The sequence below is a fragment of the Lichenostomus cassidix genome, chromosome 2 (genome assembly GCF_008360975.1).
Source record: "Lichenostomus cassidix isolate B80296 chromosome 2, HeHo_3.0, whole genome shotgun sequence".
Taxonomy (NCBI): Eukaryota; Metazoa; Chordata; class Aves; order Passeriformes; family Meliphagidae; genus Lichenostomus; species Lichenostomus cassidix.
This window is the reverse complement of record NC_139482.1, coordinates 55,033,401-55,060,938: the sequence shown is the minus strand read 5'-3', so window position 1 is coordinate 55,060,938 and position 27,538 is coordinate 55,033,401. Positions and strand designations below refer to the sequence as shown.

Sequence of the window (27,538 nt, the reverse complement as noted above, 5' to 3'; positions counted from 1 at the left end):
TTTTGTCCTACTGACAAAATTTTTGTCTTACTGACAAAAATTGAGGCAAAGAAGATGTTAAGTACCTCTGCCTTTTCCTTATCTTTAGTTACTAAATTCATTCCCCCATCTAATAATTAATGGAGGTTTTTCTTGCCCCTCCTTTTGCCATTAATGCATGTATAAAAATATTTTTTATTATTTGTCCTGTCCTGCTGTAGAAGGGCAATTAAGGGTGATTCTTTTTTGCAGATTTCTGACATGAAAATAAAGCACAAGTGCAGCAGCACTATGTCTGAGAACTGTTTATTGATAAAGAAAGATAAGTGTTCCTACCAAAGGGGAAAGGGAAAAGGGAGCAAAGAAGGGAGACACAGAGGGAAACAGAATACCAGGGCAGATCGTTACCACAGTACTGTGGGCGCGCCAGTGGCGAGAGCTCTGCAGATGGAGCGTGTGTGCTGTGAGCTGCGAGGAGTCTGCGTGGCTGCTGTGGTGTGCTGGGCGCAATTTCCAAACAGCAGCAGCTGTGTGTCCCTTCCATGGGCGAAGAACAGGCTGCCGCGGCTACAGGCACACTTGTGGAGCAGCTGCAGGCTGTCAGGGTCAGGGCGCGGTGGCTGTAGATGGTGGCGGCGGCTGCTGCGTTGGGGAAACAGCGGAGCACTAGGTTGTCGTGGTGTCGAGCTGCTTCGGCAAAGCGGTGAAGCAGGGCAGGACAGGTGCAGACACGGAAGACGGCAGGGAAGAAGCAGGACTGCAGGGAGAAAAAGGCGAGGGGAGCATGGGGGCCAAACTGACCCTGCGGGCGAGCCCACTCTGCTTCCAAGAACCCCAAAGAAAATGCCCGCCACTTGTGGCGCAGTTCTCTGTTTTTATGTACTAAGGCTCCTCCCAGAGCCCGATTTCCTGGGCATTTTTTCCCGGGCATCTGGGGATCTGCCTCTCTGGCAAGGGGCATAGTCATTTGCAGCACAATCATGGAAGCTTTTTCTGCCCTGATCCGCTGCCAGGTGAAGTCTCCTCTGGGACGGGGCTCCCAGCATCTGTACAGCCCTATAGTAAATTCTCACCTCGTGTGTTGAGGCATAAATAAAAATCAAATTTGTCCCTCTCATTATTCTTTACAGAAGTGTCCAGATTAAGTTCTAATTGGGCTTTTACCTCCCTATTTCTTTTCCCTACATGATCTAGCCACACCCTTAAACATTTCCTGAGTTATGATGCCCCAAAAGACAGGCTGGAAATAAAAGCCCATAGGCCGGTATCTATAGAGCAGGTATTTGTTTATTGCAGCGCTGGAGGTGAGGGGGATCTCTCCACCTATCTCACCCATCTTTGTCAAGTGCTGTGGTTTATTGATACAGTAAATTTTGCTTAGTATTACTATGTCACTATAACATCATTATATATGCCCCGGAACTAATTTACATAACACAATCTCATGGTTATAAAGCGTTCTTTTGCATTGCGCTTGTGTATCCCCAATTCGGTGGTTTTGGGTGTCTTCTCTTGATGAAGGCCCAAGGTCTTCCTTGCATCTGAACTTTTCAGCTTTGTCTTCAGAGCGTGCGCAGTTATGGTGTTCCTTGTGAGATAAATACATACTATAATATTGGCTTTTTGCAAATATTAAAATGGATGCTATGTGTGTGCTTTTAATTCTTACAAAAGTAGCCTTGTTGTAAAGAGATAGTCATGTAACAATAACTAATGCCTTTATTTCTGTTACTAACTAAACTTAGAGTGGTGAAATAGCTGATATAGTTATTTTGGAATGTTTGTAGTTTTACTTAAAATAACCACACTGCCTGCTTGATTGGATAACATCCAAAGAACAGTGCGATGAAGACCCCTCCTACTGGTATGTCAACTATCAGCAACTGCCATCTGCAGAAACCACGGAACAAGGCCCAGGCTGGAGATGATAACAAAAACCGACTAAAAGAACAGCCAAGAGTTGCACATGCTCTAAAAAGGCGGATCCAAGGAGGAGCCCTGCTAAACAGTTCCTGGAACATGCAAACTAGTTAGGGGAAAAGTTTGAATATGCATAATTTCCTATGAATAGGCATTAGGCTGATGCAATAGGAAGGGTATTTAAAGGGTGTCTCCATCAGTGGCCTGTATGCTTCTGGCTAAGTGCCAAGCACCCAGCGCTGTTACTTTTGCTTTATTGTCTTTGTCCCCTATTGTCCTTTATTAAACTTTTAAATTTTAACAGCAGAGTTTTTCACACTTGGTCTCTCTGATTCTAACTGGGTTAAATTCTGTATTCTGTGGCTAATTGGCTTTACACTTTTCAATTTTGCATGAGTACTATACTTGTCCACCTTTGAAGCTATCCACCTGGTAAGATTTTTGTCTATTCAGCATTAAGCAGCTAGTTAACCATATAGTAGCCATTACATTGTATAGAAAGTTATAACTGAAGTTATGTTAGTATAAAAGTTATAATTCAGGTCATATAGGGATAGGAACCTATTATTCAGATTATATTAATATAGAAAGTTATGATTCAGATTATATAGGTATAAAAGCTATGATTCAGGCTATATTGATACAGAAAAGTTATAATTCAGGTTATGTTGATATAACTAAAGCTATATAAACACCTTGTAACTCTGACCCAAGTTACATAGGCATCAGTTGCCTGCCCCTCTTTCCAAAGGTGATATATCCTGTTTTTCTCCCTTAGTTCCTTCAGAAGTTCCTTGCTTATCCAGGGTGGTTATCTTCCCTGATGACTCATCTTTTGGCACACAGGGACAGCCTGCTCCAGAGCCTTCCAAGATTACTTTCTTGAAGTACGTCCATCCTTCCTGGATCCCCTTGCTTTTAAGGGCTGTTTCCCAAGGAACTTTCTGAATCAGCTTCTTGAAAAGGTCAAAAGTCTGCCCTTCGGAAGTCCAGTGTGGAAGTTTTGTTGGTGCCCCTCCTTGTTTCACCACTTATCGAGAATTCTATTATTTCATGATCACTGTATTCCAAATGGCCTCCAACCATCACATCTCTCATCAACCCTCTCACTTTGTAAACAGTAGGTCTAGCAGAGCCTCATCCCTGGTAGTCTCACTTACCAGCTGTGACAAGAAGCTCTTCTCCATACACTCTAAGAACCTCCTTAGACAGCCTCTTCTCTGCTGTGTTGTGTTCCCAGCAGATATCCAGCAAGTTAAAGTCTCCTACAAGAACAAGGGCTGGTGATCTTGATATATTTTCCAGCTGCTTATAGAATAGTTCATCCACCTCTTCATCCTGGTTGGGTGGTCTACAACAGACTCCCACCAGGACATCGGACTTGCTATGCTCGGGGAGCTACCTTCTGTGGATGATGAAGTAAGATACCCCTTTCTCCCTGCCTGAGACTGATGTGAATGCTTTTATAATGCAGTCTCCCACAGTCTTTGTTCATCCTTATGTAAGCAGTTTAATACTGTTAATACTAGCTAATACTGTGGTACACTATGGAGTTTGTGGAATCTGGTGACACCTTGATGTAAGAGAAAAGAAGCTTTAGGTAAGGAGACATTGAAATCTGCCCTGAGGCACCCGGTTTCTGGGTGGCAGGGTTCATGGAAGGATTTGTGCAGGTTTCTAGGGCAGATATTACTGGACTTTACCCAGTCTCCATTACCAGGGACTTTACAGCTGAACAGGCGATTAACCCTGACAAACTGGCCCATCAACTGATTGAATGGTGTTTTGCCTGCCCCAGTGAAAACCAGCAGCTTCTCACCCTGTACCGGGGCCTGGCCTGTGCCTACTGAGCCACAGTTCAGTACTCTCAGAGGACTGTAGTGGTGGCAGGAACCCAAACTGCATTTGAGGAAACTAAAGCTGAGATGGGGACTCAAACCACAGTAACTAAAGTAAGTACCACGGTAGTAAAATAAAAAAGAAGTGGACAAAGTGAGTTACAGGCCCATACCATCAATTAGTAAGGGAGGAAGAAGAAGAAGAAGAGGAAGAAAAGGAAGAAGAGGAAGAAGAGGAAGAAAAGGAAGAAGAGGAAGAAGAGGAAGAAAAGGAAGAAGAGGAAGAAGAGGAAGAAGAGGAAGAAGAGGAAGAAGAGGAAGAGGAAGAGGAAGAGGAAGAGGAAGAGGAAGAGGAAGAGGAAGAGGAAGAGGAAGAGGAAAGAAGAATAAGCAGAAGAAGGAGAGGAAGAGGAAGAAGAAATAGGAGAGGAGGGGTTAGATGAAGAAGCAGGTTCTTCAACAGCAGGTCTTTCAACTGAAAAATTGAAAGGAGTGAGGCAAATCAAACAGGAAACCCAAGTTACTCGGTCCCTCACCTCATCAGAACTTTGAGATTTGTGAAAAGATTACAGGCGTCCCCAGGTAAGCACATGTCTCTGATGCTAGGATAATGGAGCCAACAGTCAGCAGTTAGAAGGTCATGAAGTCCAACAGCTGGGATCCCTTGCTAGAGACTGGGAAATTGAAAGAGGAATTGGAAAAGAAGGAGCAATTTGAGGCCTGTGTAGACAACTCCTCTCAAGTGTGAGGGCATTTAAGGAAGGTCTTCTAAGATGATTTAGGGAATCCCCAGTATTTTCCATGGACTGATCCAGGCTGCACTGGAATAGAGTGGAGCTCCAGAGCACCTGCAGTGTCTTGATGATATCACTGTGTGGGGTAATATAGAGGAAGATTTTGAAAAAGGAAAGAAAATAATACAAATCCTTCTGAAAGCTGGTGTCTTGGTTTGAAAGACAGGTGTCTGCCAAGAGAGGTTGAACCCTCCCTTAGATCAGAGAATGTGATTTTTTTCCCTCCCTCCAAATTATTTAATTTTGTAAATCAAGGGCTTTCAGGCAAAGGTATGGGAAAAAAAGGAATATCAGTTCTTTACTAGTATCTATAAACAAACAATAACAATAATAGCATCCACAACTAGAACCAGAAAACCAACAGCAGATAACTTGTGAGCTGCTGAGCCTTCTCCCGTGTGGTGTAATCACGGTTGCAAGCAGCAGGGGCGCTGTTGAGCTCCCGGCCGGGCAGGGCAGGTGCGATGACTCCCGAGCGACTGCAGGTGGCGCTGTGGCGCAGGGTCAGGTCAGCGTCCGGCAGCTGCTAATGGCGGACAGGCTGAGAAACACACAGGGCAGCGAAACAGCTCGGAGCAGCAAGAAAGCAGGGCAGCAGGGGCGGGCGCTGGCTCTCTCTCCCTGGCCAGCGAGGCAGCGAGGATTTCTGCAGTCACAGCAGACGCCGCGGTCTCGTGCGGCAGAGGGCGGAGACAGGCAGCAGAGGCCGCAGGGCTCTCCCGGCAGCAGCCACGAGGGAACGCAGCCCAGGGGAAAAACATGCCCTTCCCCATGGGGAGAAAGGTTGAATCAAAGCTCACCCAGCCAGGAGAAGAGAAAAAACAGGGCACAGTTGGATTCGCTTTGATTCCCAGGCGAAGAGCAGAAAAAGAGCAGCCTCTCCTCTCAGCGTCCGAACCACGAGTGAGAGTTCCCAGCGCTGGCTCTTCACTTACTGTGCCCTCCCAAGCACACCTTTTGTCTTTTACAAAAGACTTGATGGCTCTAAAACACCCAACTATTTGTTGCTTAGTAACAGGAATGGGAAGAAATTCCAAAGGTACTCAACCCCCGACAGCTGGTCTTGCCACAACCAAAGTAAAGTAAAGAAAAATGCACAGGAGATCCAGTTCTTGGGAATAAAATGGCAAGATGGATGTCATCATGTACCTTTGGAGGTGGCTAACAATATAGCAACTATATCTCCACCATCCAACAAGGAGGAAACACAGGCTTTTCTAGGCCTTGTGGGGTTATGGAGAATGCACATTCCAGGTTATATTCAGCTTGTTAGCCACCTCTATCAAGTCAGCTGGAAGAAGAACCGATTTGAGTGGGTCCTTGAGCCTCAACAGGCCTTTGAGCAGATCAAACAGGAAATAGCTTCTGCGGTAGCTCTTGGGCCTGTTTGGGCAGGACCAGCCATGCAAAGTGTACTCTACACTGCAACTGGGAAGCGTGGTCTCACCTGGAGCCTCTGGAAGAGAACATCAGGAGAAACCCAAGGTCAAAGTTTTAGAGCCAAGGATATTGAGGATCACAGAAGCCCACTATACTACAACTGAAAAAGAGATATTAGCAGCCTATTAGCAGCAGGCTTTTTGGGACAGACGTTTTTGGGACAGAAACATGTCTCCTCTTGGCACTGCAATTGTCCGTGCTGTGCTGTATATTCAAAGAAAATATCCCCTCAGGAGTCAGTGGGTAACACTGATTGCACAATGAGCCCAAATGGGAAAAGCCAATTTCTCAGGAATACTGGAAGAGATTATGGACTGGCCAGAAGGCAGAGATTTCTGAGCATTGCCTGAGATGGTGACTTGTGCCCAAGAAGCACCACCATATAACAAGTTACCAGAAAATGAAATAGACTCTGCTCTATTTACTGATGGATCTTGCTGTGTGATAGGAAAGCATTAGAGGTAGAAAGCTGCTGTCTGGAGTCCTACACGAGGAGTCACTGATACTGCTGAAGGGGAAGGTGAATCAAGACAATTTGCAGAAGTGAAAGTCATCCTACTAGCGCTTGAGATTGGTGAATGAGAAAAGTAGCCTGTAGTCTATCTTTTTACTGACTCCTGGATGGTGGCTATTGCCTTCTAGGGGTAGCTGCAGCAGTGGAAGAAGACCAATTGGTGACAAAGGAGTAAACCCATCTGGGCTGCTGCATTGTGGCAGGATATTGCTGATTGGGTAGAAAACATAACTCTGAAAGAACGTCTTGTAGACGTTAATGTGCCCAAAAGTCATGCCACTGAAGAACATCAAAATAATGAATGAGTAGATAAAGCTGCCAAAATTGGAATAGCTCAGTTGGACGCAGACTGGGAGAGAAAGTGTGAACTATTTATAGCCCAGTGGGCCCATGAAGTGTCTAGGGTAGGGGTGCAATGGTATCTAGGAACGGATGCAATGTATAGGTAGGCCTGTGATTGAGGGGTGGACCTGACCATGGAGGATATCACACAGATTATTTGTGAATATGAACCATGCACTGCAATCAAGTGAGCCACGTGAGTAAAACCTCCTTGGAATTGAGGGTGGTAGCTGGGTTTCCAATATGGTGAGACAAATTGACTACATTAGACCACTGCCATGAACATGCCAAGGCAAGAGCTACATCCTGACCAAGGTAGAGGCAACAACTGGTTGGCTGGAACCATACCCTATAAGCCATGCCACTGCTCAGAACACTATCTTAGGCCTTGAGAAATACATTTTGTGGTGACATGGTACCCAAGAGACAATCAAATCAGGGAGTGGAACTCATTTTCAAAATAAACTTATAAACTCTTGAGCAAAGAAACATGGGATTGAGCGGATATATTACACCCTTTATCCCCCACATGCCTCTGGAAACATTGAGAGTTACAATGGACTGCTGAATACTATGTTATTAGTGTTAGATAATGAGGGATGGAAGCATTGGGATGTAAATTTAGCAGAAGCCTAAGCTGGTTAACACTAGACAGTGTGCTAACCACCCTGGTCCTGCCCAAACAAAATCCCACATACTGTGGGAGGAGATAAGGTCCCTGCATTACGCATAGAGAAATAGCTGGGGAAGTTGGTGTGGGTTTCTCCTTCCATGGGAAAAGGCAAACCCATTAATGGGATTGTCTTTGCCCAAGGACCAGGGTGTATTTGGTGGGTAGTGCAGAAGGATGGGGAGACCTGGTGTGGGGCTCGAGATTTAATCTTGGGGGAAAAAACAATCTGTGGTGTAAGTTGTATGTTGCAGGAGGTAAAGTAGCAAGAATGACTTGAACTGATGAAGAATGACTCTTGCAAGGAGGATGTGATGATGACTCAAGCCAGGCTGGTGTTGGTGCCCAATGATCAAGTGTGCTGCTTCTCCTGTCTTGACCACCCATCCTGATGGAATGGAGCCCAAGTAATGGATCTGGAGGAATGGAGGAGGCCCATGAAATGGGAAGGTAGTATCAATCGGTGAAAGGATGGGGGATAGTAGTTGATGGAAATGTATATTGGGTATAGGGATGGTTTAAGGTTGTAATTGAAGTTTTATGTTGGGGTAAGAAGGGATGCCAGTTATGAGAAATACAATAGTACAGGTGGAAGATATCTAAATTGTGTGAGATCTAAGTAGGATGCAACTGGTATGGAATAAGGAGTAGAGATTGTATTGGGTCTGACTAATTTTCCCTTAGCAGCACTCACAGTGCTGTGCTTTGCATTGGTAGCTGGAAAGGCACTAATAACACACCAGTGTTTTTGCTATTGCTGAGCAGCACTGGCACAGCATCAGCGCTGTCGCTCTAACATTCTCTCCCATGCCTCCTATTAAGGGATGGGAGTGGGCAAGATCCTGGGAGGGGACACAACTAGGCCAAAATAGCTGACCCAAATAAACTAAATGGATATTCCATACCATACGGCATCAACTCAAATGTAAAAGCTAAGGGAGAGAAGCAGAATGGGGGACATTCATTATTTTACAATGTTTGCCTTCGTGAGCAACCACTCTGTGTGCTGAAACCTGCTTCCTGGGAAGTGGCTGAATATTGCCCACTGATGGGAAGTAGAGATTAATAGTTTTCCCCTTTGCTCATACATGTATAAACTTTCGCTTCTCTTTTTCTTTGCTTTTGTAAAATGCCTTATCTCAGCCTACTAGTTGCTTTGCATCTTACTTTCTCTCCACTGTCCTGCTCTAAAGGGGAGCGGTAGAGTGGCCTGGTGGGCACCTGACATCCAGACAAGGTCAACTCACTGAATGTGCACTGAAAATATTCACCAACTTCACTGGTAAAGCTAGACTTGAGTCATAAATATTTCTCGTTGTGTACTTGTTGTGACATACTTTACTGTGGATCTCACATTAATGTTGTTACATGAACTATTGATTGTTTATATTTTAAATATTATCTCACTGGTAGATTACCAGGATTAACAAGTACACTTTCTAGATAACAGGCATCCCATTAATAATATAGTGGACTGCTTGTACACTTTAATATGCAATTATTTATTGTAAGCTTGTTGATTACATCTTAAAGCCATATATTTGGGAATGGACTGCATTCTCATGAAAGATGCTGGGTCAGTCACTGTGACAAATGAAGTGCAAATTAAAATGGTCCTCAGCTGTCTCCCTAAGTAAGTTAAAAAGATAACTAAGTTCAGTCTGCCAGGCTAGATAATCTTCAGCCTCTCAGTTCCTTAAGGGTTCAGCTGGCAGTGCTACTCCATCTACGCAGAATTAGTAAGGCAAGCACAAACTGTCCATTTCTATATTTTTCTTGTAAAATATTCTACAAATACCAATCTCTCTACAAATGGTGAAGGCTGTAGCCAGCTGTGAAAACAATTCTTGTTTGAATCACTGAGGTAAACTATTAAAAAGCCTTATGATGCTGTTCTACCTCACAGTAAGCATATGCCAATGAGTAACATTATTCCTTTTACTCAGTTTTTACTTTCCTTCTGCGATTTTGCATCTTTACAACCTCTCCTAACTGACAACCTAGGACACAATCTAAAAAGCAGATGTCAGAAGGAATTATTTGGAGCAAAAGGATCAACTATCCAACTGTTTTATCTTTCACTAACCCTGTGGAGACAATTGTCTACACTGGTGAAACAGGCAGACATCACACTTCCTTAATGTTTCTCCTCTGAGATCTCTGCCCTCCATCCTATTTGATGTGTCAATGCTGACAGCCCTTAGGTGTAAATTTGCATTTTATGGTGAATCCGTCTTTTCCTCCTCACAAACACAAGTCATAAGGAGATAAAGGCAGAAGAAATTTTTGTTTTGCATTTCAGGGAGTCTAGAGTCCTGCCTTCTCACCTTCTCCATCTATCCCATCAGCTCTGCACATGGGAATTTTCACTGTGGTCAGTTTTATTCCAGGAGAGGAAAGCAGGACAAATTATGTAAAGTGTCAGGCAAAAAAAGCAATTTTAATCATTAGTTGAAGTTTTACTGCTCTGCACTACCACTTTTCTAGTATCTTGTGCAAGGTACTGTATAAGCATGATGCTGCACAAAGCTAGATCTGATCAGAGGTGGATTTCTCATTGACCAAAATGCTCGGAAGCCACTTCTAGTAAACAAACAGAATCCTTTAAACCCTAAGTGAAATTTCTGCCATCATCTCCTATGATGCTTGCTGGGAATTCATGAGATGCAGATAAGCAGAAAAGCACTTGATGATAATTTAAATTCAAGTGCATGATTGAGAAAATAATTATTTATAAAAATGAAAGATTTTTTTTTATGTGCTGCCACTTTTAATGACCCAGAATTATTTACACTGCATTATTCAAATATCACTGTAATCTAATAGCAGATTGTGTCTCCATCCTTTTCTTCATCTTCCATAATCACTGTTTGTTCTTCTTCTGTAAACAGCCTAGTGCCTTAAAAATAGAAGAACACAAAAAACAAACAAACAACAAACAAAAAAAACATTAAAAAAGGAGCTGATTTAATATACTACCTTTTAGAAAATACCAGACTAAAGAAAACTTTTCAGGCCTCTCTTATTTCTTCATTTTAGTGTAGTTTTCCAACATCGTGTGAGTTGCTCCTCATTTATTTTTGGCATCTCAGTCTCCTAATACTTAGTGAATTAGAAGTGAATCACTGCATTTTTGGCTAAAATTATTAGGCACTCTTAAATCCAGCGTATTTTTGCTACCTGTGAAAAGAGACTCTGAAGTTTCATTTGGGAGCCTGTTTTTTAGGTGGGCTTGGGTAGCTAAATAAGGGCAAGAGCTTGTGTGATGAAGCACATACTGTAATTAATCTTTGTGACTGAACCAACTTCTGTGGATATGTATATGTTTTCTCTATGAATATAGCCATATTACCTTGATTTTGAAAGTGCAGATGAAAAAGAAATAAATGTAAAAATACCCACATGACAAGTGCCATCTCCTCTGAAATTATATAGTATCAATAAATTGCAAAACCTACTGAATTAACAATGTGAAAATAGACTTGAGTTGTAGATCATACCTCCCACAAATTTCTGTCTCTCCTCCTTTGTCCCTCTTTCTCCTGTCCTCTGTTAAACCAGTAAGTCCACGCTTTGGGGATCTTGGGGCTTTTATATGACACGGAGGTATAACAAATACTGTAACTGCTCTCCTCATTAGAAAAAAGAGTGATGCGGGAGCAATGCATTAGGTACAAAATATTTTTCAAACCTATTCTAATATATTGTGCTGGTTTTGCCTGCTTCCAATACAAAGGAAGTGACCTCTGGATTTTATGCCCACATGCATTGGTGTGAATCTTAACAATCTACAAACAGGATGAGGGATACCATTGCTTTGAGACCAATGAAATCTCTCCCTTTTAATTTGGTCTCCTACTGTTTGCTAGCTAAGCAAGCTGTTCTGTCAAACCAGCTTGTTTTGCTTCTTTCTGCATCAAAAGTCCTCTCACAGAGAAGGCTTTCAGTCTTGACAAGGTCTGAAAATATGAAAATACCACAGAGGAAGATTTTCTTCAAATTTGGAGTATTTTAAGAGGTGATGAATTAATGAAAATATTGACCTACACTGCCCTTCATTTAAGTAAGCTCCTGCTTCATTTCTATACAGTTCTTGTGAACTAGCTGGTTTGAACAGTACAATGAGATAAACTGAAAGGCATGAATTAATGTTAATTTGAAACACATAGGACTTCATTTGTTCAAGTAGCAATTGAGTAACCATTGTTAACTGCAAAGAATTATGCCATTTTATGGAGATGGATGTATATATTCCCCACAAAGACATCTATCCCTATAGGCAACCTAGGCAAATACAGACAAGTGTTTTTTCCCATTGTCTTCAGGTTTTGGGTTGTGTGTTTTCCAAAGGGGTGTGGGGGTAATTTGTTGTTGGTTTTTACATCCTGGACTATTTGAGGAACAAAGAAACATAACTAACATACGCTTAAAAATGTGCCTTCAAATGTGTGACAAAATTCAAACTATGTGCATTTTCTATTGAGAGAATGACAGAAACTAATGCAATTTTCAGTTGTTTTCAATTATATCTACAATGACATTTTGTTGCCTACTGGTGAAGCCACCTTCAAGCACTTGGCATGGATTCAAAGTAGCCTACTACATGCTGCCTCTCTGTACAGAGCTTTTCAGATCGTGTATTCTGGATCTGTTTTCCAGTGATTAACTCCCTGTGGCAGACTTGTGCCTGTATCAGGGGCAAAGCAACTTATGTATTTAAATGCCTGAATTTCATTCCCTTCCCATTCTAAGGATGCATATTTACTTTTCAAGATGTATACCAACATGCATCACACTGCTGGTAGAAATTAATCAGTGATGGCTCCATGACTTGATGTGAAAAAGTGACTCATTGTGGTTGAAGGCTGTTCCAGTATTTCCTTCTTTTTTACTTTCAGATTTATTCCATCAGGTAGCACAAAGCAACTAAGTTCTTGTGGAACTGCCATGCAAACCAGAACCTGAATTATAGACTTGGAGACCTGAGAAGACCCAGCAGGACTATGTGAGCTAAGTAAATACAGACAGACCTTTCTTTCCTGTCTCCCTGCTCCTGTCTCCCTGTGTTGCTGCAGTAAGCAGCACTCAGTATTACATGGTATCTCTTGTGACCTGCTAATGAGGATTGTCCCCATTTCTAATATTTCCCTTTCAGATCCCCTGCAAACCACTTCTAGATATCAATTCAAGAAACTCCACTTAGTTCTAGTAAAAGAGCTTAATTAATAGAATATCCTCTTGAGTATCTATCCACACAAACACTTTGTTGTAAATACAACTAAAATGACAGATGTGTTATTCCTCTTCATTTTAAAAAATATTCCTAGGACAGTCCCTCTCCTTTTTGGGTGGTCAGAGAGATTTTCTGCCACAAATAAAAGCAAGTCTAATGGACCATATAAAATTAAGAATATTAATGTATCTACTGGAGGGCATATGGTCCAAGTGAAAAGCAGAATCAGTTTTACACCTTGCAAACACCCAATCCAATTGGGAAATGCAGATAAAGAGAGTGGGCTACTAAATTAGTTATGTGAAATCTCCTCTACAAGGGTCAGGCTTCTAAATGTATTCAGCCTTCAAACTTCTAGTGAAGTGGCACAGTTAATATTATGCCATGTCCATACAAATGAGCCATGAGCAGATGTCTCCTTCAGTGGCAAGTTCTCCTTCAGTCAGCCACCACCTTGTCTTTCTGAAGGGATTAGACCAGAAGACAAAATACAATTAGAATGCTAATGTATTTTTTTCCATATCACTTGATGGTAAATGGCTTGAATCTGATCCAAGCTTGTAGTCAGCTCTGGAACACTCTATTGTCATCCCCATGTAGCAATATATATTTTATTAACTAAATTAATGGTCTTCAGGCCTTTGGGTTTGAGCTAGAATGTAAATACATGTGTCAATATGGGAATGCAGTTCCTGAAATGTGGCTGCCTGAGGTTCCTTAATCAAATCAGAGATAACTAGTAAAACCAGTTTCAAACCCTCAATCTCTCCCATACCCTAGAAAACCAGTTAAGGCGGCTCCATTAAAATTACATCACATGCCCACTGAAAACCTCTGGATGACATGAGAAGCATGGAAGTTTAACTGTTCACCTCTTGCCTCTACCAATTCAGCTGCAGGAATTGTATGTAGGCAGTCGGTAGACATGTGCTATCTTGCTGTTTTTCTGATTTGTAGCCCAGGAGGAATGGCTTAGATTTAGGAGGCACCCGGCAAATAGATGATTTAAGCCAGATTCTTCTGCCTAGCTTTTAGCTTTCTAACAGAAACACTTATGTTTCTGTGAGCCTTTGTGGTTCTAGAGTCTAGTTAAAGATTGCAAGTAGTTAAAAGTTCTGCTGGGAGATTATGATTACAATGTAGTTACCCTCAAGTTTCTTTAGTCAAATCCGTTGGCAGATATTAACAGAACAACTCACCAATCCTTAAAATAGATCTGCAGGATTAGTTGCATTTCAGAATACGCACAGCTAGGAAAACAGGTAGTGAGGCTAAGTGATTTATTTTAAAAGTAAACAGAGAAAGACTGGCTTACGAATGTTTCCCAAATCAGACATGCTTCTCACTCCTTTAAACCCAGAATTTCCAAACTGCATTCAGTAAAGTACATTTCCGTCAAAAGAGATGAGAGGCATCATATCAAAGACAGAAATACTTTCCCAGTGTTATACAAATAACTACTGTTTTGACTTCCCATTTGTATTCCCTTTCCACTGTTTTGCATTAAAACGCTGATTTTGTCCTTGAAATTGCTGATGGTCCATGGAAGTTTATAACCTGCATCTCTAGGCTACATCTATCTTTGAATATTGAATCCTGAACTCTACTGGGAACCTTTGGAGTTCATCAGTTAGCAAAGTGATTCATTGTTAATGACCTTGCTATTGATTGTGGTAAGCATCTGGTACACTACTAGTATAGGTCCAACTGAGAGCTGGGGACCTCTGTTTTGGGTGTTACATTTCAGCTGTCTCTAGCGTCTGCTCTAAAAAGGATGGTTTATGTGCTATAACTAGGTAATCAGAATCACACAAATGTACTTTTCCTTCATCACTTCTTAATTTAAATAAGAGAGTGGACATAATCATAAAGCACAGTACAGCTGTATTTAACATACATTCCTGAACTCTTACTCCTGAGTTTACTCAAAAAATGGATTAGGTCTCTTCAAATGATCCATTGTAGTCCTCCCCTCCCCTCCCCTCCCCTCCCCAGTTTCCCTGAACTTCCCTTCCTTGAAATGTCCTGAACTTCCCTTTCCTATTGGCATGCTATGTAGTGTGTATCTATTGCATGTTATGCCAGAAACCTAGAATTATCTTTAAGGTGCTGCTAACGAGAAGTTCATCACTGCTTGGTTTCCTCAGTGCATGTCAGGGACTACAGAGTGAAGAAGGGATTAATCAGGACAGCTTTGCTCCAGGTTGTTTGAGGCATTTTAGTGCTGGTGACCTAAAAATCTGTATCTGCTTAGGTTTGAAAAGCAGGGCAGTAGTTGGCTTTTCAAAAAAGTGGGATCACAGTTTGCAAAAGATAACCAAGGAACCAAATGTCTTTTCTTTCTATCCCCAGAGCTTGAACATAGGATATGTAATAGACTTTTCATGAGCCCCCACTGTTGTTATATTCTTAGACCAAACAGGTCCAGTTCAAGAACTGCCAAGTACATTGAGCAGAGAGCAACCTCCTTTCAGCCTTCCAAGTATACCTCTGACACTAGCCACTTTTTGCTGCCTCTTAGGAGGATCTTTACCTAAGTTTCTTACCTGTTATCAAAGGTGGGATGTATACTGCAGGTGTATCTTTTCTCCTAGGCTTTTTCTGCTCCAGTTCAGTGATTTGAAAGACTGGATTCTCTCTCTCTCTCTGTGGCTTCTCTGTGATACCATACCTTTTCAGCAGATAATCAGAGGAGTCTGAAAATATGCCTGCAAGAAATGAAGAAAATGCCACTTTAGCCTTGTTCACATTGAAGAAACTTTGTTCTGTGTAACTCTCCCAGTGACTACTCTGAAGTAAAGTGGCACAAGTGCATTATTTGCTGCTTAATATAACTAGCCTATATTGCTTCCAAGTTAATTATATCCCACAGGCTCTAGAAAATTATGCTATCAGGCCAGCTGGCTTCTGATTGTACATAATGCACTAAAGTGCAGCCCATCAGAAATTGTGGTACAGATGTGTGTAACCTCCTATTCCAGAACCTGAGACATCTTACACAGCAACTTAATCACACAGATGCTCAAGAGGTTAATTGGGAGCAATGTGACCATGCAGAAATGGCTATTTTAACTAGTGAAACAATGTTTTCCTTATTATGTGACAATTGCAGGAAGAAAATGCAGCTCTCCAGCCTCTGAGCCGCTCTTCCTGAGAGAGAATTGCTGATGGAAGATACATGTGAAAACTGAAGAGAGTAAAATTCAATATCTGGATTATAAATACTGGAAAATTCCAGCTACTTGTTTTTGACTTGGTGAATTGTTGCAGATATACAGGGAAGCATACAGGTAGTTACTGGTGAACTCCTCTGTGTATGTGCAGCATGGGAAGAAGAACTCAATAATAAAAAAGCATAGCTCTCTCCTGGAGAGTATAACAAGGAGTGCTTGTTAGCTGAGAGTGACAAACATTTATGCCCAGTGCTGTTCTTGGAACGTTGTTAGGTTTCAGTGGCAGTCTCCTGTTTATTCTTCTCTTCCCCAGGTTAGTGGCATTTGGCTCTTGAACATCTACAGTTGTGCCACAGAAGGGAGCATCCTACAAGGAGCCCCTTTGTTGCTTCCTGGTGGTTTCTGGCTTCCTGAAACACCTACCCCTTGCCAGAGTCCCCAAAAACACATGAGCCCTGTGATTTCTAGGGGGAACATTCTGCAGGTGGCTTGTGTGCTTCACTTGTCTACTCCTAGTTTCATCCCCATTAAGCCTCCAGCTGTGCACTGGATGTAAGTTTCACAAGAAAATGCAGGGGACTGAACTTGATCCTTTTTGATTTTGGACCAAATCAATTTGGGACATCTAGTATGGCTCAGCAGCTGCTGATAAATTGTATTGGGTCTGACTGAGGTGAAGCTCATGGCCCTCTCAGTGCTGTGCTTTCATTAGTAGCTGGAAGGGTGCTGATAACAGGCCAGTATTTTGGCTACTGCTGAGCAGCATTGTCCCTCTGACATTCCTTCCCTCATCAAAGGGATGGGAGTGGGCAAGATCCTGAGAGGGGACGCAACCAGGCCAGCTGACCCTAATCAACCAAAGGGATATTCCATACCATATGATGTCAGCTCAGATATATAAGCTAAGGGAGAGAGGAGAAAGGGGGGGACATTCATGACTCTTAAATCTCTGCCTCCCAGAGGAACCATTACATGTGCTGAAGTCCTGCTTCCCAGGAGGTGTCTGATCATCATGTGCTGATGGGAAGTACAGACTGACCTTTTTTTTCTTAGCTTATGCATGTGCAGACTCTTGCTTATTTCTTCCCTTCATTGCAATAAAACTGCCTTATCTCACCTGTTGGTTGTTTTCCATCTTATTCTCCCCCTTTATTGGGTCTCACTGAGCTAAAGCTCGCAGCCCTCACAGTGCTGTGCTTTGCTTTAGTAGCTGGAAGAGTGCTGATTACCAGTGTTTTGGCTACTGCTGAGCAGCGCTGCCCCTCTGACATTCCTTCCCCCAGTGGGCAAGATCCTGGGAGGGGACACAACCAGGCCAGCTGACCCAAATATACCAATGGGATATTCCATACCAAATGACGTCAGCTCAGATACATAAGCTAAGAGAGCGAGGAGGAAGGGGAGGGTATTCATGAGTTTCCAAATATTTGCCTTCCGGAACAACCGTTACGTGTGCTGAAACCCTGCTTCCTGGGAAGTGCCCTAACATTGCTGCTAATGGGAAGTAGAGATTGACCTTTTTTTCCCTTTAGCTTTTGTGGGTGCAAATCTCTGCTTATTCATTTTCTTTTACTGTAATACAAACTGCTTTATCTCACCCTGCTGGCTGTTGTCCATCTTACTCCCTCCCCTGTCCCAAAGGGGAAAGGGAGTGATAGAGGACTTCGTGGGCAGCCGGCATCCAGCCAGGGTCAACCTGATACAGCCCCCATCCCACTGGGAAAAGGAGTGATAGAGTGGCTTAGTGGGTATCTGGCACCAAGCCAAGGTTCAACCCACTACATAAATACACATAATTTCACACATAAATGTGACATGATTTAGCAGCAAGACTATGAGCTCCATGTGAACATTTTTCAGTGCATAAACCTATTCACCTTGGTCTTCCTAGAAATGAGAGCAAACCCTTAACCTAACAGGGTATGTCTTTGAGAAAGTCAGACTCTGTTCACCTGCCTTCCCAGGAGCACATCCATGGAGCTGTGTTCCTGTCTTCATCCAAGGGGGCATAACTGAATGAATGTTCTATGGACTTCACCAAGATTCAGTCCCCAAAGATGAACTGGGATGTCAAAGTCAAGAGATTTACTGCTCACCTGCTAGAGGTGGTGGAGTGTGCAAAGCTGGTGTATCTTTTCTCTTTGGCTTTTTTTGCTCTTGTTCAGTATTCTGGGAAGCTGTGAGGGTTTTACCTTTTCTTGGGGTTTTTTTGAGGTCGCAGGTCTTTATCAGCTGCTCTGAAACATCTTCTGCAGGGAAAAATATAATAGAAGTTGAAATTTAGGGGAAGTGATAAACCAGATGGTGAAAAGAAACATTTTGACAATAGTGCTTTAATCCAAATAAATGAAAATGCCCAGGAAAAATCTCTAAAGTATTTAAAAAGTCAAAAAAAGAGGCCTCTGTGCCATACTACATGGGAATGAAGTGACTTAGGTGGTCCTTCTGTGTTGTTGGCAGTAGACGTAAAACAGAGAGGGAGAGCGTTGTGGGCAGCTTGAATATTTACATATCAGAGGGAAGGCTACGTCATTGTGTGCAGAGGTTCCATGGCCACCCCTATTTAATCCAGTGGTAACTGTGTGGATTGTGTCTTCAAGAGTTACAAGGACAGTTTTGTAAACTCATTCTGTATGTATTTAAGTAAGTAATTTTATGGACCAACTATGTTTGGTATACCAGCAGTCGTAAAAATGCTGTCTGTGCCTAGAAATGCCAAGTGGCAGAGACAGAACTAGGATATCTTCCTTGCAGAACAAATAATATTTATAAAACGTGGTGAGACATTTTCTTACAAGGAAGTGAAATTGCACTTGTGGTTCATTATTGTCATCACAGATGTAACAACGAGCAAATAGGATTTTGTTTCTGGGTTGCTAAATTTTCAGGAAAATTTTGCAAGATAAGAGTGAAATAATAGCACTTGAAGCAGAGGCAAAGACCACGAATATGCAAAAAGCATATCTATCAAGCATGAAGTCTGGTATTCAGGAATGAGGCAGAGCAAAGACAACTCTGGTACGCTCAGCATAAAAGTTGTATGAAATAGGTTCCAGAAAGGAAACTGATGAAGAAGGAGGAAACATTTTTACAAAGCTGTCCCAGCGATGGCAAATGGGATGCTTGAAATCTTTCACTCAAATTGCATATGGAAAATATGTTCAGGGAAAGCTCAGCTATATCCTAGCTTTCAATTTACTGTGGCATAAATGTAGAAACTGCTCTAGTTTCTCTACCAGGGAAAAGATAATGAATCTTTTTCCTTTCTCCTCTTTAATTAACTTCACTCTAGAACTTTAGCTGATATTTATATGCAAGGGAAATGCTCTTTGACTTTCCATCTGGCACTAGAAGTGTCAGCAGAAGGTGTAATCTATCTGTTTTCATGGGGCTTCATTGTATCACTGGAGGGGGAAAATGGACACTGGACAGTACTTTATGATGTGAAGGCAACACCCCTCATTAGTGCTATGACATCATAAAATAACACTTACCTAAATGGTTAGATTGTGAATCTTGCTTGTCCAGTCTCTCATCTGGGATATCAAGTGGCTGAACACATTGTGTTGACATCATTGAAACAGGTTTTTCTCCTCTTTTGAAGATACTACACCACATTAAAAAAAACAAAACCCAAAACAAAAGAAGTCAGCAGCATGACATAAAACTAGCATATTGGTGTTACAAAACCAATATGATGAGGATTTCTTGTCTTCCAGCAGTCTGATGACCTGAATTTTTACTCACACATGCTGCGATGCAGTTATTCACTGCCTTGGTTACACACACAGTAACCTGTTTTTACCTATCTTGTAAACAGGCCACACTAGCATAGATTGGCTCTACAGAAGAATACTGACTTTGAGCATACAGAAAGTGCTACCTCATACACAAAGTAAATGCTAGGGAATACCATGCTTTGCTCTGATTTTCTTCTCCATTTTTTCTCAACTGAAAACTAAGGATCATATTTGCTGTTTATTATATAAATCAACTTTAATTATGAATTCTGTTGAGTTAGTCTGATAAGTCCAGCTCCGCTAAAAGACCTTGCATACCCCAGAAGAACCAGCTGTTAATGCTGCCTCAGAAAGATGGCCATTGCCCACAGACCCCAAAGCCACCATGAAGTAAACTTACTCATCACTTTGGTAAGAGCGTGGAAACCTGTTTCAGACAGATATGCTGTTGTCCATGTAGGTATCACTGGATTACTTTTGGGCTGTTTTGTCCCCCTTTACCTATAGCTGCAGTGAGTGCTAAAGCCCATCCTCCTGTGTGAACTTCCCCAGAACCTTACAAGCTGAGATTTGAAGCTGGGGCTGCCACAGATGCCACAACAGAAGGAAGAAAATGAGGCCATTTTCCCCTGCTGATCATTTCTATGGTTGCTTAGCAGAAACTCTTCAGAATGACAAAGGCAAAGTTAAAGGAAAAAACCTTCAACCCGAAGGTGTAGTCCAAATCTCAGTATCTGCCTTCATCCAGCATCAGCTGTGGTAGCTTCTTATTCACAACCTCTGTTCCCCATTTTCAGGGAATAAAAGCAGACTGTGACTTCCTTGTAAGGAGGAGAAAGGTAATGAGGAAGAGAAAAAAACTGGAGACATTTTGAATAGTAAATGAAAGACAGAAATAATTGAGCAAAAATACAAAAAGGGGAGGTGGAGAAGGAAAGGCAAATAAAAGAGAAAGGTAAAAAAAAAGGCAGCTGGAGAAAAACAGGGAAAAGGAAGATGGGAAAATGGCAGACTAAACTATGGGAGTTTGGTTTTATCTTACTGGAGGAAAAGAAATTACCATATTGTTTCTCTGTACATTGCAATGGTTGTTTGCTGACAAGAAACGGAACAGTAGGGGAGTTAATCCCATTTCCATGACTAAACTTGCATCTATGTCAAGAACAATTAACCCTTGAACAAAATCCAGTCGCATAAAAATTTGCAAAAGAAAGTAGGGAAGGTTGCACTGATGTAGTTCTTCAGCAGATGGAAAAACATGTCTTAAATGCCAGTGACTTAAAAAGAAGTGGAGTAACACTGCCTGACAGCAAAAAATTTGACTCAATCACGTCAACATCAAAACCTGGCATTGACTGATACTGGCCATATGGGATTAACTCCCTTATGTTTCATTATTTAAAATTTACAAAGATTTGTAATATTCTACAATTTATTAAAACCTTACTGAATCAGGCCGGGATAACGGTTTTGACCTCCAGATATTCACTGTAGGACTTTGCCACTCCAGCCTCATATCTGTACTTAAGTCCTATACTCCCTGAACGCTCAATTTGCCTTCACTGCAAGAAAAATCCTCCACTTAGGAGCATCCTACAGAGAGAAGGCTTTGAATACACCTTAGCATGGTATGGTTACTCTGTTTATTCACGGTATAAATAAGCTATAGCTATGGTTTAAAATGAAGCAGGCATAATTTTATTTAATACAAAATACTATTATCTGGCCATAAAAAAGCTCACACCACATTTTGTGATTTGAGGGAGTTTTATTCTTCAATGTAATTTGATTTGATTTGGGCATGCTGGCTAAATATTATGATTGTAGGTAAAATGTTCTTTTCTGAAGAATACTCTGTTTACAAGCTTTTCAGTAAAATCGGGGATATCATTTCAGACACTATGTACTTTTGTTTTTAACAGGTCTTGAGGCAAAAAGGCTGATGATGAATAGCAAAATTTAAATGTAAAATTTGTAGTAAATTATATTTACTGGAAATGTCTCATAAAATATGGTTAACTATGGTTAGATTTCAATAAGTTGTTTCATTGAATTATTTCACCCAATAAAAGTTAAGCTCTATAAAGAGACAATGTAGGATTGATATATGTAGATTGAGAGAATTGCTTCATTATTTTTTCTTAATATGGTAGTTTGAACCACATTATTCTAAAATACATCTCTTAGATCTGTGTTCATATGTTCATAGTAACACATGCCAAGCCCATGGCATCTTCAGTGCTTTAAAATTCTGTTTTGCAGGCTAACTTCTGACACTCCTCCTTCTTTTCTTTTCTTTTGTTAGTCTGCCCTGCAGCCAGTATTTTCTTGTTTACAAAAGTGTTTCTGCACTTTGTGACAGCCTGTGTGGCAAAACCATAAAAAGAGAAAAATTACCAAAAAATGTATCATGGATTTTGGTATCTTGGGTGTATATACATTTTGTATGATGTGTGAACCTGTGAGTGCTGTTATGTCCTGTCTCAATGGATTACACACAGAGCTCTCCTTCAAAGGAAAGTTGCTGTATGTGAGCATTGTAATTGTGCTTTCCCAAACCACTAAAATCAATTCTTGCCACTAAGGAAACAGATTCCACCGTAAGGTTTTGCATTGGAAGGTAGCCTGCTGTGGGGACTGTATGAAGTCATTAATATGCCTTTACAAATTGAAGCATGTTCTCAGATTTTCATGCATTAAGTGCAACACTTTTCCTAGAAGCCTTCACATTAGCACAGTTTGCACTCTCTGCTGCCATCAGTCACCTTGGTAGCAAATGCTTGCTATTCACGGGATGAAGTAAGGTGGTTTTTTCTTGCACTCTTATGTCTCTTGACATAATGATTCACATTCATCCTTTGTGCATCTGTAATGGCTACATCGGAAGTCTAAATCACACTTCTGAGATGCTATAGATTTTCCTATATGATTTAGGGGTCAATAGACATTTAGCCTTAGTCTGCACTGAGGTACAGTGCAGCTAGGCTGTACCACTCTCTGCAGAGATATGTGCCTAAAAGAGTCACCTAGAGTCTCTTATTTCTAGGAAAAGAGACAGCTGATAGAGACACCTGAATTGCTTCCCTAAAAGTTGAGGCAAGTTCTAGCTTTGCCTACATAGTTTTGCACTGTTCCTTGTTAAAATGTTTGGCATTAGATAGGACTGGCTCCACGTACAGACAGAGGAGGGCAATGACTGATAAGGCAGACTGAAAAGCTCAGGTATTACTAAAAGCTACTTCAGCCTCATGTTAATAAGGTCCCATGCTGAATCACTGTCATATAACAGCATGACTCCTTTGGGCATACACACTTGTAAGACATGGTGATTCAGATGAAAAATATCTGAACTTTTCACTTTCTGGATATAAGCTTTGGATTTTTAGATAGCTTAAAGCACATGCTAAATTTTTTTTCTAAATTCTTAGTTGTACCTGCTTGATTAAAGTACCCAAATAAAGCTATCCTGTCACTCACTAACATAGTCCTAAAGCACACAAATACTTGCAAATAACATGATTTCTTTCTTTGCCTAAACTATGGGTTTGCATTAAAAAGTTCACCAATACAACCAGTTCCAGGCTTCTATTAGGTAAAAGTATTTTGCTAGAGGCAGATACAGAAACCTGTTTTGTTTTTTTTAATGCACAGTTGATGTAATGTAGATGTTTGTTGCTAGTAATCAGCCTAGAATTTAGGGAATACTCAGTACAGCTACTCTCACGTATTTATAAGATAATGTAAATCCTTCAAGGCCATCTGATAATGTTACATTTAAACCAACTTAAAATGAAATCTCATGAGGAAAACCTACCTTGTAAGAAAAACTGAAGTTTTGAGAACAGAACTAAATGGCTGGACTTATTTTTCATTTAATCTTGAACTAGGCATAGAAATGGCTTGGGGGGAAAATCTCTATTTCTTGTCTTCTCTTAGGGTTTAAATGGTTGTAGAGGCTATGCAACTACATGGGAATTAGGTACCTATGGATGGAACGCAGTCTGAAGGGACAACGCAGTTCTCAAATGAGTCACCAATAGGTGATTATTCTTACCTATAAGATGGAGAAATAAAGTTCTGATATGCAATTCTTGTAAAAGTTTACAGGGGTTGTGTGGGCATCAACGTCAATACTCCTCAGTGTTATACATTAAAGCTTGTGGTTCCTTTGCATATTGAATGCATAGAATTTCTGAATTAGCCTTTAATAAGGTATCCACACCCTGTGCTTCTGAAGACTTCAGAAGACCACGTGGTGCATGTGGTATTTTATGTGGATTTTTTTCTTGTTCAATAGAGTGGTTTTTTCACACAATTGTCAAAATCCTAAAGAAAAAACATGCTAATTTTCAGGACATACATAATTATTAAAAAACCACTGGCATGTTGAAAAGGATGCTACATAAATAAAAGTACTCTTGAGAGCATCCTTGTTGGGTGGCAGTAGTCAATAGTCAATCTGAATTTAGTATGTTCATTTTGATAGTTGGTAATAAAGCTGCCACAGAAGCCTGTTTGTCCCTATGTACCTATCTTCTGAAGCCAGAACAATTCCTAAGAACATGGAGAGAAGCAGAGGCAGAAACAGAGGCAACTAGCATCTTGGGGCAGTACAGCATGCGTGCTTGTTTGTCTGCATTCTCATAGGCAGGGTCTGGCCTTGCTGCTGCTGGCCTATTCAATAGTAGGAAACGGAAGTAAGTAGGTGTGGCTAGCACAGACCTTTCCTGTGAGAATCCTTTTCTCTCTTCTTCCTGTGTTTTATAAACAAAGATGAAGTTTAGATGTTATTAAAAACAGTTTCTCGGGATGTGGCCAGTTCAGGCCTGGCCAATCAGGCCTAGGGAGAGGCTTTGAACTGACCAATCTGGGTGACCTTTGAAAAGTCTATATAAGATGGAATTAAATAATAAAGTCTTCTTCTAGATGCCACACTTTGAACTTGGGTCTTCTTAGTCTGCTAGCGGCTCAACAGCAACAAGTAGGACTATCTTAGAGGCTGCTGCAAAATACAGACACAAGGCAGAGGCTGGACTTCATTAGCTACAGTCCAGCCTGGTCAATAAGCAACATTTTGCTGCCCTGCCCAAAGAGCTGCTCTGGCATGATGGCTTGCTCTTTAAGACTGGTGCCTCTTCTCCCACCAAGCACGCACTTATGGTTTCCTGGTGGGCTTTGATTATTAAATTATTTTAAATTGGTTTGCTGTTTTCTGTCTGTTGGCAATGAGCACATGAGCAAGCAGGGACAGGCAGGCTCCCAACATCCTTACCTGCACCTTCTTCTTCCCTGCCTCCCTAAACCTATGTGGGAGGCAAAGAGAGCACTGTTGTTCCTTCTGCAGCATGCCCTCTGCAGAGGGTTCTATAGTGTGAGTATGCCCCTTATTTGCTTGAAGTCACTTACAAATGCATAAAGAAGGAATAAGATATTGGATGTAGCCATCTTGCACACACCCGCCCAACACAGAAATCATGTGAAACAAGTCAGGAGTCAAGGGGAATTTTACAACATCTGGCAGAATTTGGCCTCTTCCATCTGCACTCAGCAGGCAGCCTTGGTACCTTTACTAGAAAATATGCACCTTCACCCATACCCCATCTTATCCCAGGCACATTACAACTGGTTCCTGGCAACTAAAGTGCATATTTAAATCTTCTTAGAAAATACTTAGATTATTTGAAAGCCTGATCTGAGTGTCTCCCTCTTCCCAAAACTTTTGCTACTAATAATAGCATGGATGCAGAAGTACCACAGAATTGTCTGGGAGCAGTTTCTTCTCACAGACAGAGTGCTTCTGGGTGCTATTTCAAGAACCCTGTCTGGGTTATGGACTGACTCCCACTACTAGCTATAAACTTGTAGAATAAATAAATATATTTATTTGATTGATAAAATATGAGATATGTTTGCACAGGTTCTACCCACATGGTTTTTGTCTCTGAAGATAGTAAAAAATACAAAGTCTTCCTTAATTTTTTCTTGAGGTACAAATTAACCCCTTGCACATGCCAGACATAGTAATGAGAAAAGAAATCCTTAGATCAGTTCCCACTCTGCTGAATTGCATTATCTGGTTGTGAACAGTACCAGCACTTAAAATTAGTTCTTTAGTTTTCTCTAAAACACTCTTCTCCCCATGGCCCTATCCACGAACTCCAGACTCAGTTCGGTCATACCCCAACTTTCTCCACATGGGACCATCCCAGCCCATTCCCTGTGCCGTGGGGACCCTGTGCTTTCTTGCTCATCCCCACAGATGATAAGGCAACTTGCCTTGCTGGTGGTGGCTGCTAAAATAAACTCCTAACAAACTAACAAACAAACAAATCCACACCCCCCTCAAGGAAAAAAAGAATTAAAAAAAAAATAAAATAAAAAAGAGAGAGAGAGAAAGTTAAGAAGCCAACCAGCTGGGAGAGAAACGTGTGGCTGAAGTACTTACTGAGTGGTGAGAGGTCGTCGGGGCTCACTGAAGGAGCTTTCTGGATTGGGGCTGCACCTGATACTCTTGCCCGTCTTATCTAGGTAGCAGTAGGAGCCGTCGCTATGGCAACGTCGTAATCAGACGTCCTCCTGGAGGCTACGGAACAGCACGACCACACCCTGCCCCACCAGCGGATTCTAATCCTGTTTTCTTCCTCTTCCACAAGTTGCAGAGGCCGAAGCAGAGGCAGCAAGATGCGGGGGAGACCAGCAGCACCTCAAGGCTGAGGCATCATTCCTACCAGATGACCAAGAGCTACAAATGCTGATGCTCTCAAAGAAGCAAAGGAGGGCGTGAAAGCTTTGGCACAGAGAGCCAAAAAATGAGCTGCAGCTGCTGTGCCTAGAGGTGCAAAGAAAATCACAAGGGGAGGGAGTAAGGCTGATGCTCTCAGGGACCCACGGGAGAGTTGAGAATAAAAGTGGAGCACAAAGACAGGGCACACATCCAGGAGCAGCACCATAAGCATAGAAACTGATGGACAGTGTCTCCAACACAGGATCAGGGATGACTGCATTTTTTTGTCTATATAGCTAGCCACAACTGGTTATACAAGCATGGTATTTATGGGGCCACACAGGGAGCCTTCCATGGCTGCCAGTTGTTTGCCAGCAGAGACCAGTGTCTCCTACTTCAGCCCATGCCTTTGGGTGGAGCTGTTATTTCAGCTGAGGTGAAAATATATAAACATGCCTGACACTGGAAACTGGAAGAAATACTCTACTCAGTGGTGGGACTGTGAACTTCCCCTCTCTTAGTATTCATTTGAAACAAAAATGCCTTTGTCTATGCCTTTCTATTAAAAACGTCCTTAAAAACTGTCACGGCTCACGGTTGCAGTTCTCTTCTTTTCCCCCACTCAGTGACTGCAATTCAAAGGCGCCGGTGTGCACGGCATACTTTCTTTCATAAGGAGTATATTTTACAGAAGGCCCAAAGGGGCAAAGTGCTAATTGTGAGCCCTGCAAACTGTGCTATGTTCCTGGATCCTTTATGGATCATATGTGGTTCTACAAAATGCCAAGTATGTTAAATGCTCTAAAGGCACCAGCTGAAAGATCTGCGAGCTTTCTTCATCGATGCCTCGGAGAGACAAGTACATTCATTACCTTGCAAAGTGTAGGTCACCTGTGTTTATGTTACTTATGGCCCATCTTTAAAAGCAAGTTCATAAATGCTTGAATTATTCCTGACAAAATGAAGCAGAGGCTTAAGAATTTTTTTGTGAAGTTTAAGATTGCTAAATAAAAAAATTAAATGAAAAACTGAACAAAACCCCCCAAGCCTCCAAACCACACAAACCCCAACCTTGCTTTTTATGAGTTGCTTATCTCCATCATTGTCAAGACCTCTCTGTTGATGTGAATTTTAAATTAAAAACCCTCTAGTTTTCACTGAAATGTCTTTT

At 41.6% G+C, this 27,538-nt stretch overlaps 1 protein-coding gene across 2 annotated transcripts; it reads right to left on the bottom strand.

Moving 5' to 3' along the window:
* Nucleotides 1-1,260: 1,260 nt before the first annotated feature.
* Nucleotides 1,261-26,425, bottom strand: PPP1R17 (protein phosphatase 1 regulatory subunit 17). Of its 2 annotated transcripts, none has more exons than XM_085051619.1 (5): nucleotides 26,089-26,425; nucleotides 19,398-19,510; nucleotides 18,000-18,152; nucleotides 15,277-15,438; nucleotides 1,261-1,567 (listed from the first exon to the last, which is right to left on the bottom strand). In XM_085051619.1, exons 2-5 carry the CDS (start codon nucleotides 19,477-19,479, stop codon nucleotides 1,557-1,559), a joined length of 408 nt encoding a protein of 135 aa, XP_084907745.1. In that variant the 5' UTR covers nucleotides 19,480-19,510; nucleotides 26,089-26,425; the 3' UTR covers nucleotides 1,261-1,556. The 2 variants fall into 2 exon arrangements, with proteins under 2 accessions (XP_084907745.1, XP_084907744.1); XM_085051618.1 differs by lacking the exon at nucleotides 1,261-1,567 and adding an exon at nucleotides 8,976-10,396 and having other exon boundaries at nucleotides 26,089-26,421.
* Between the last annotated feature and the right edge of the window lie 1,113 nt (nucleotides 26,426-27,538).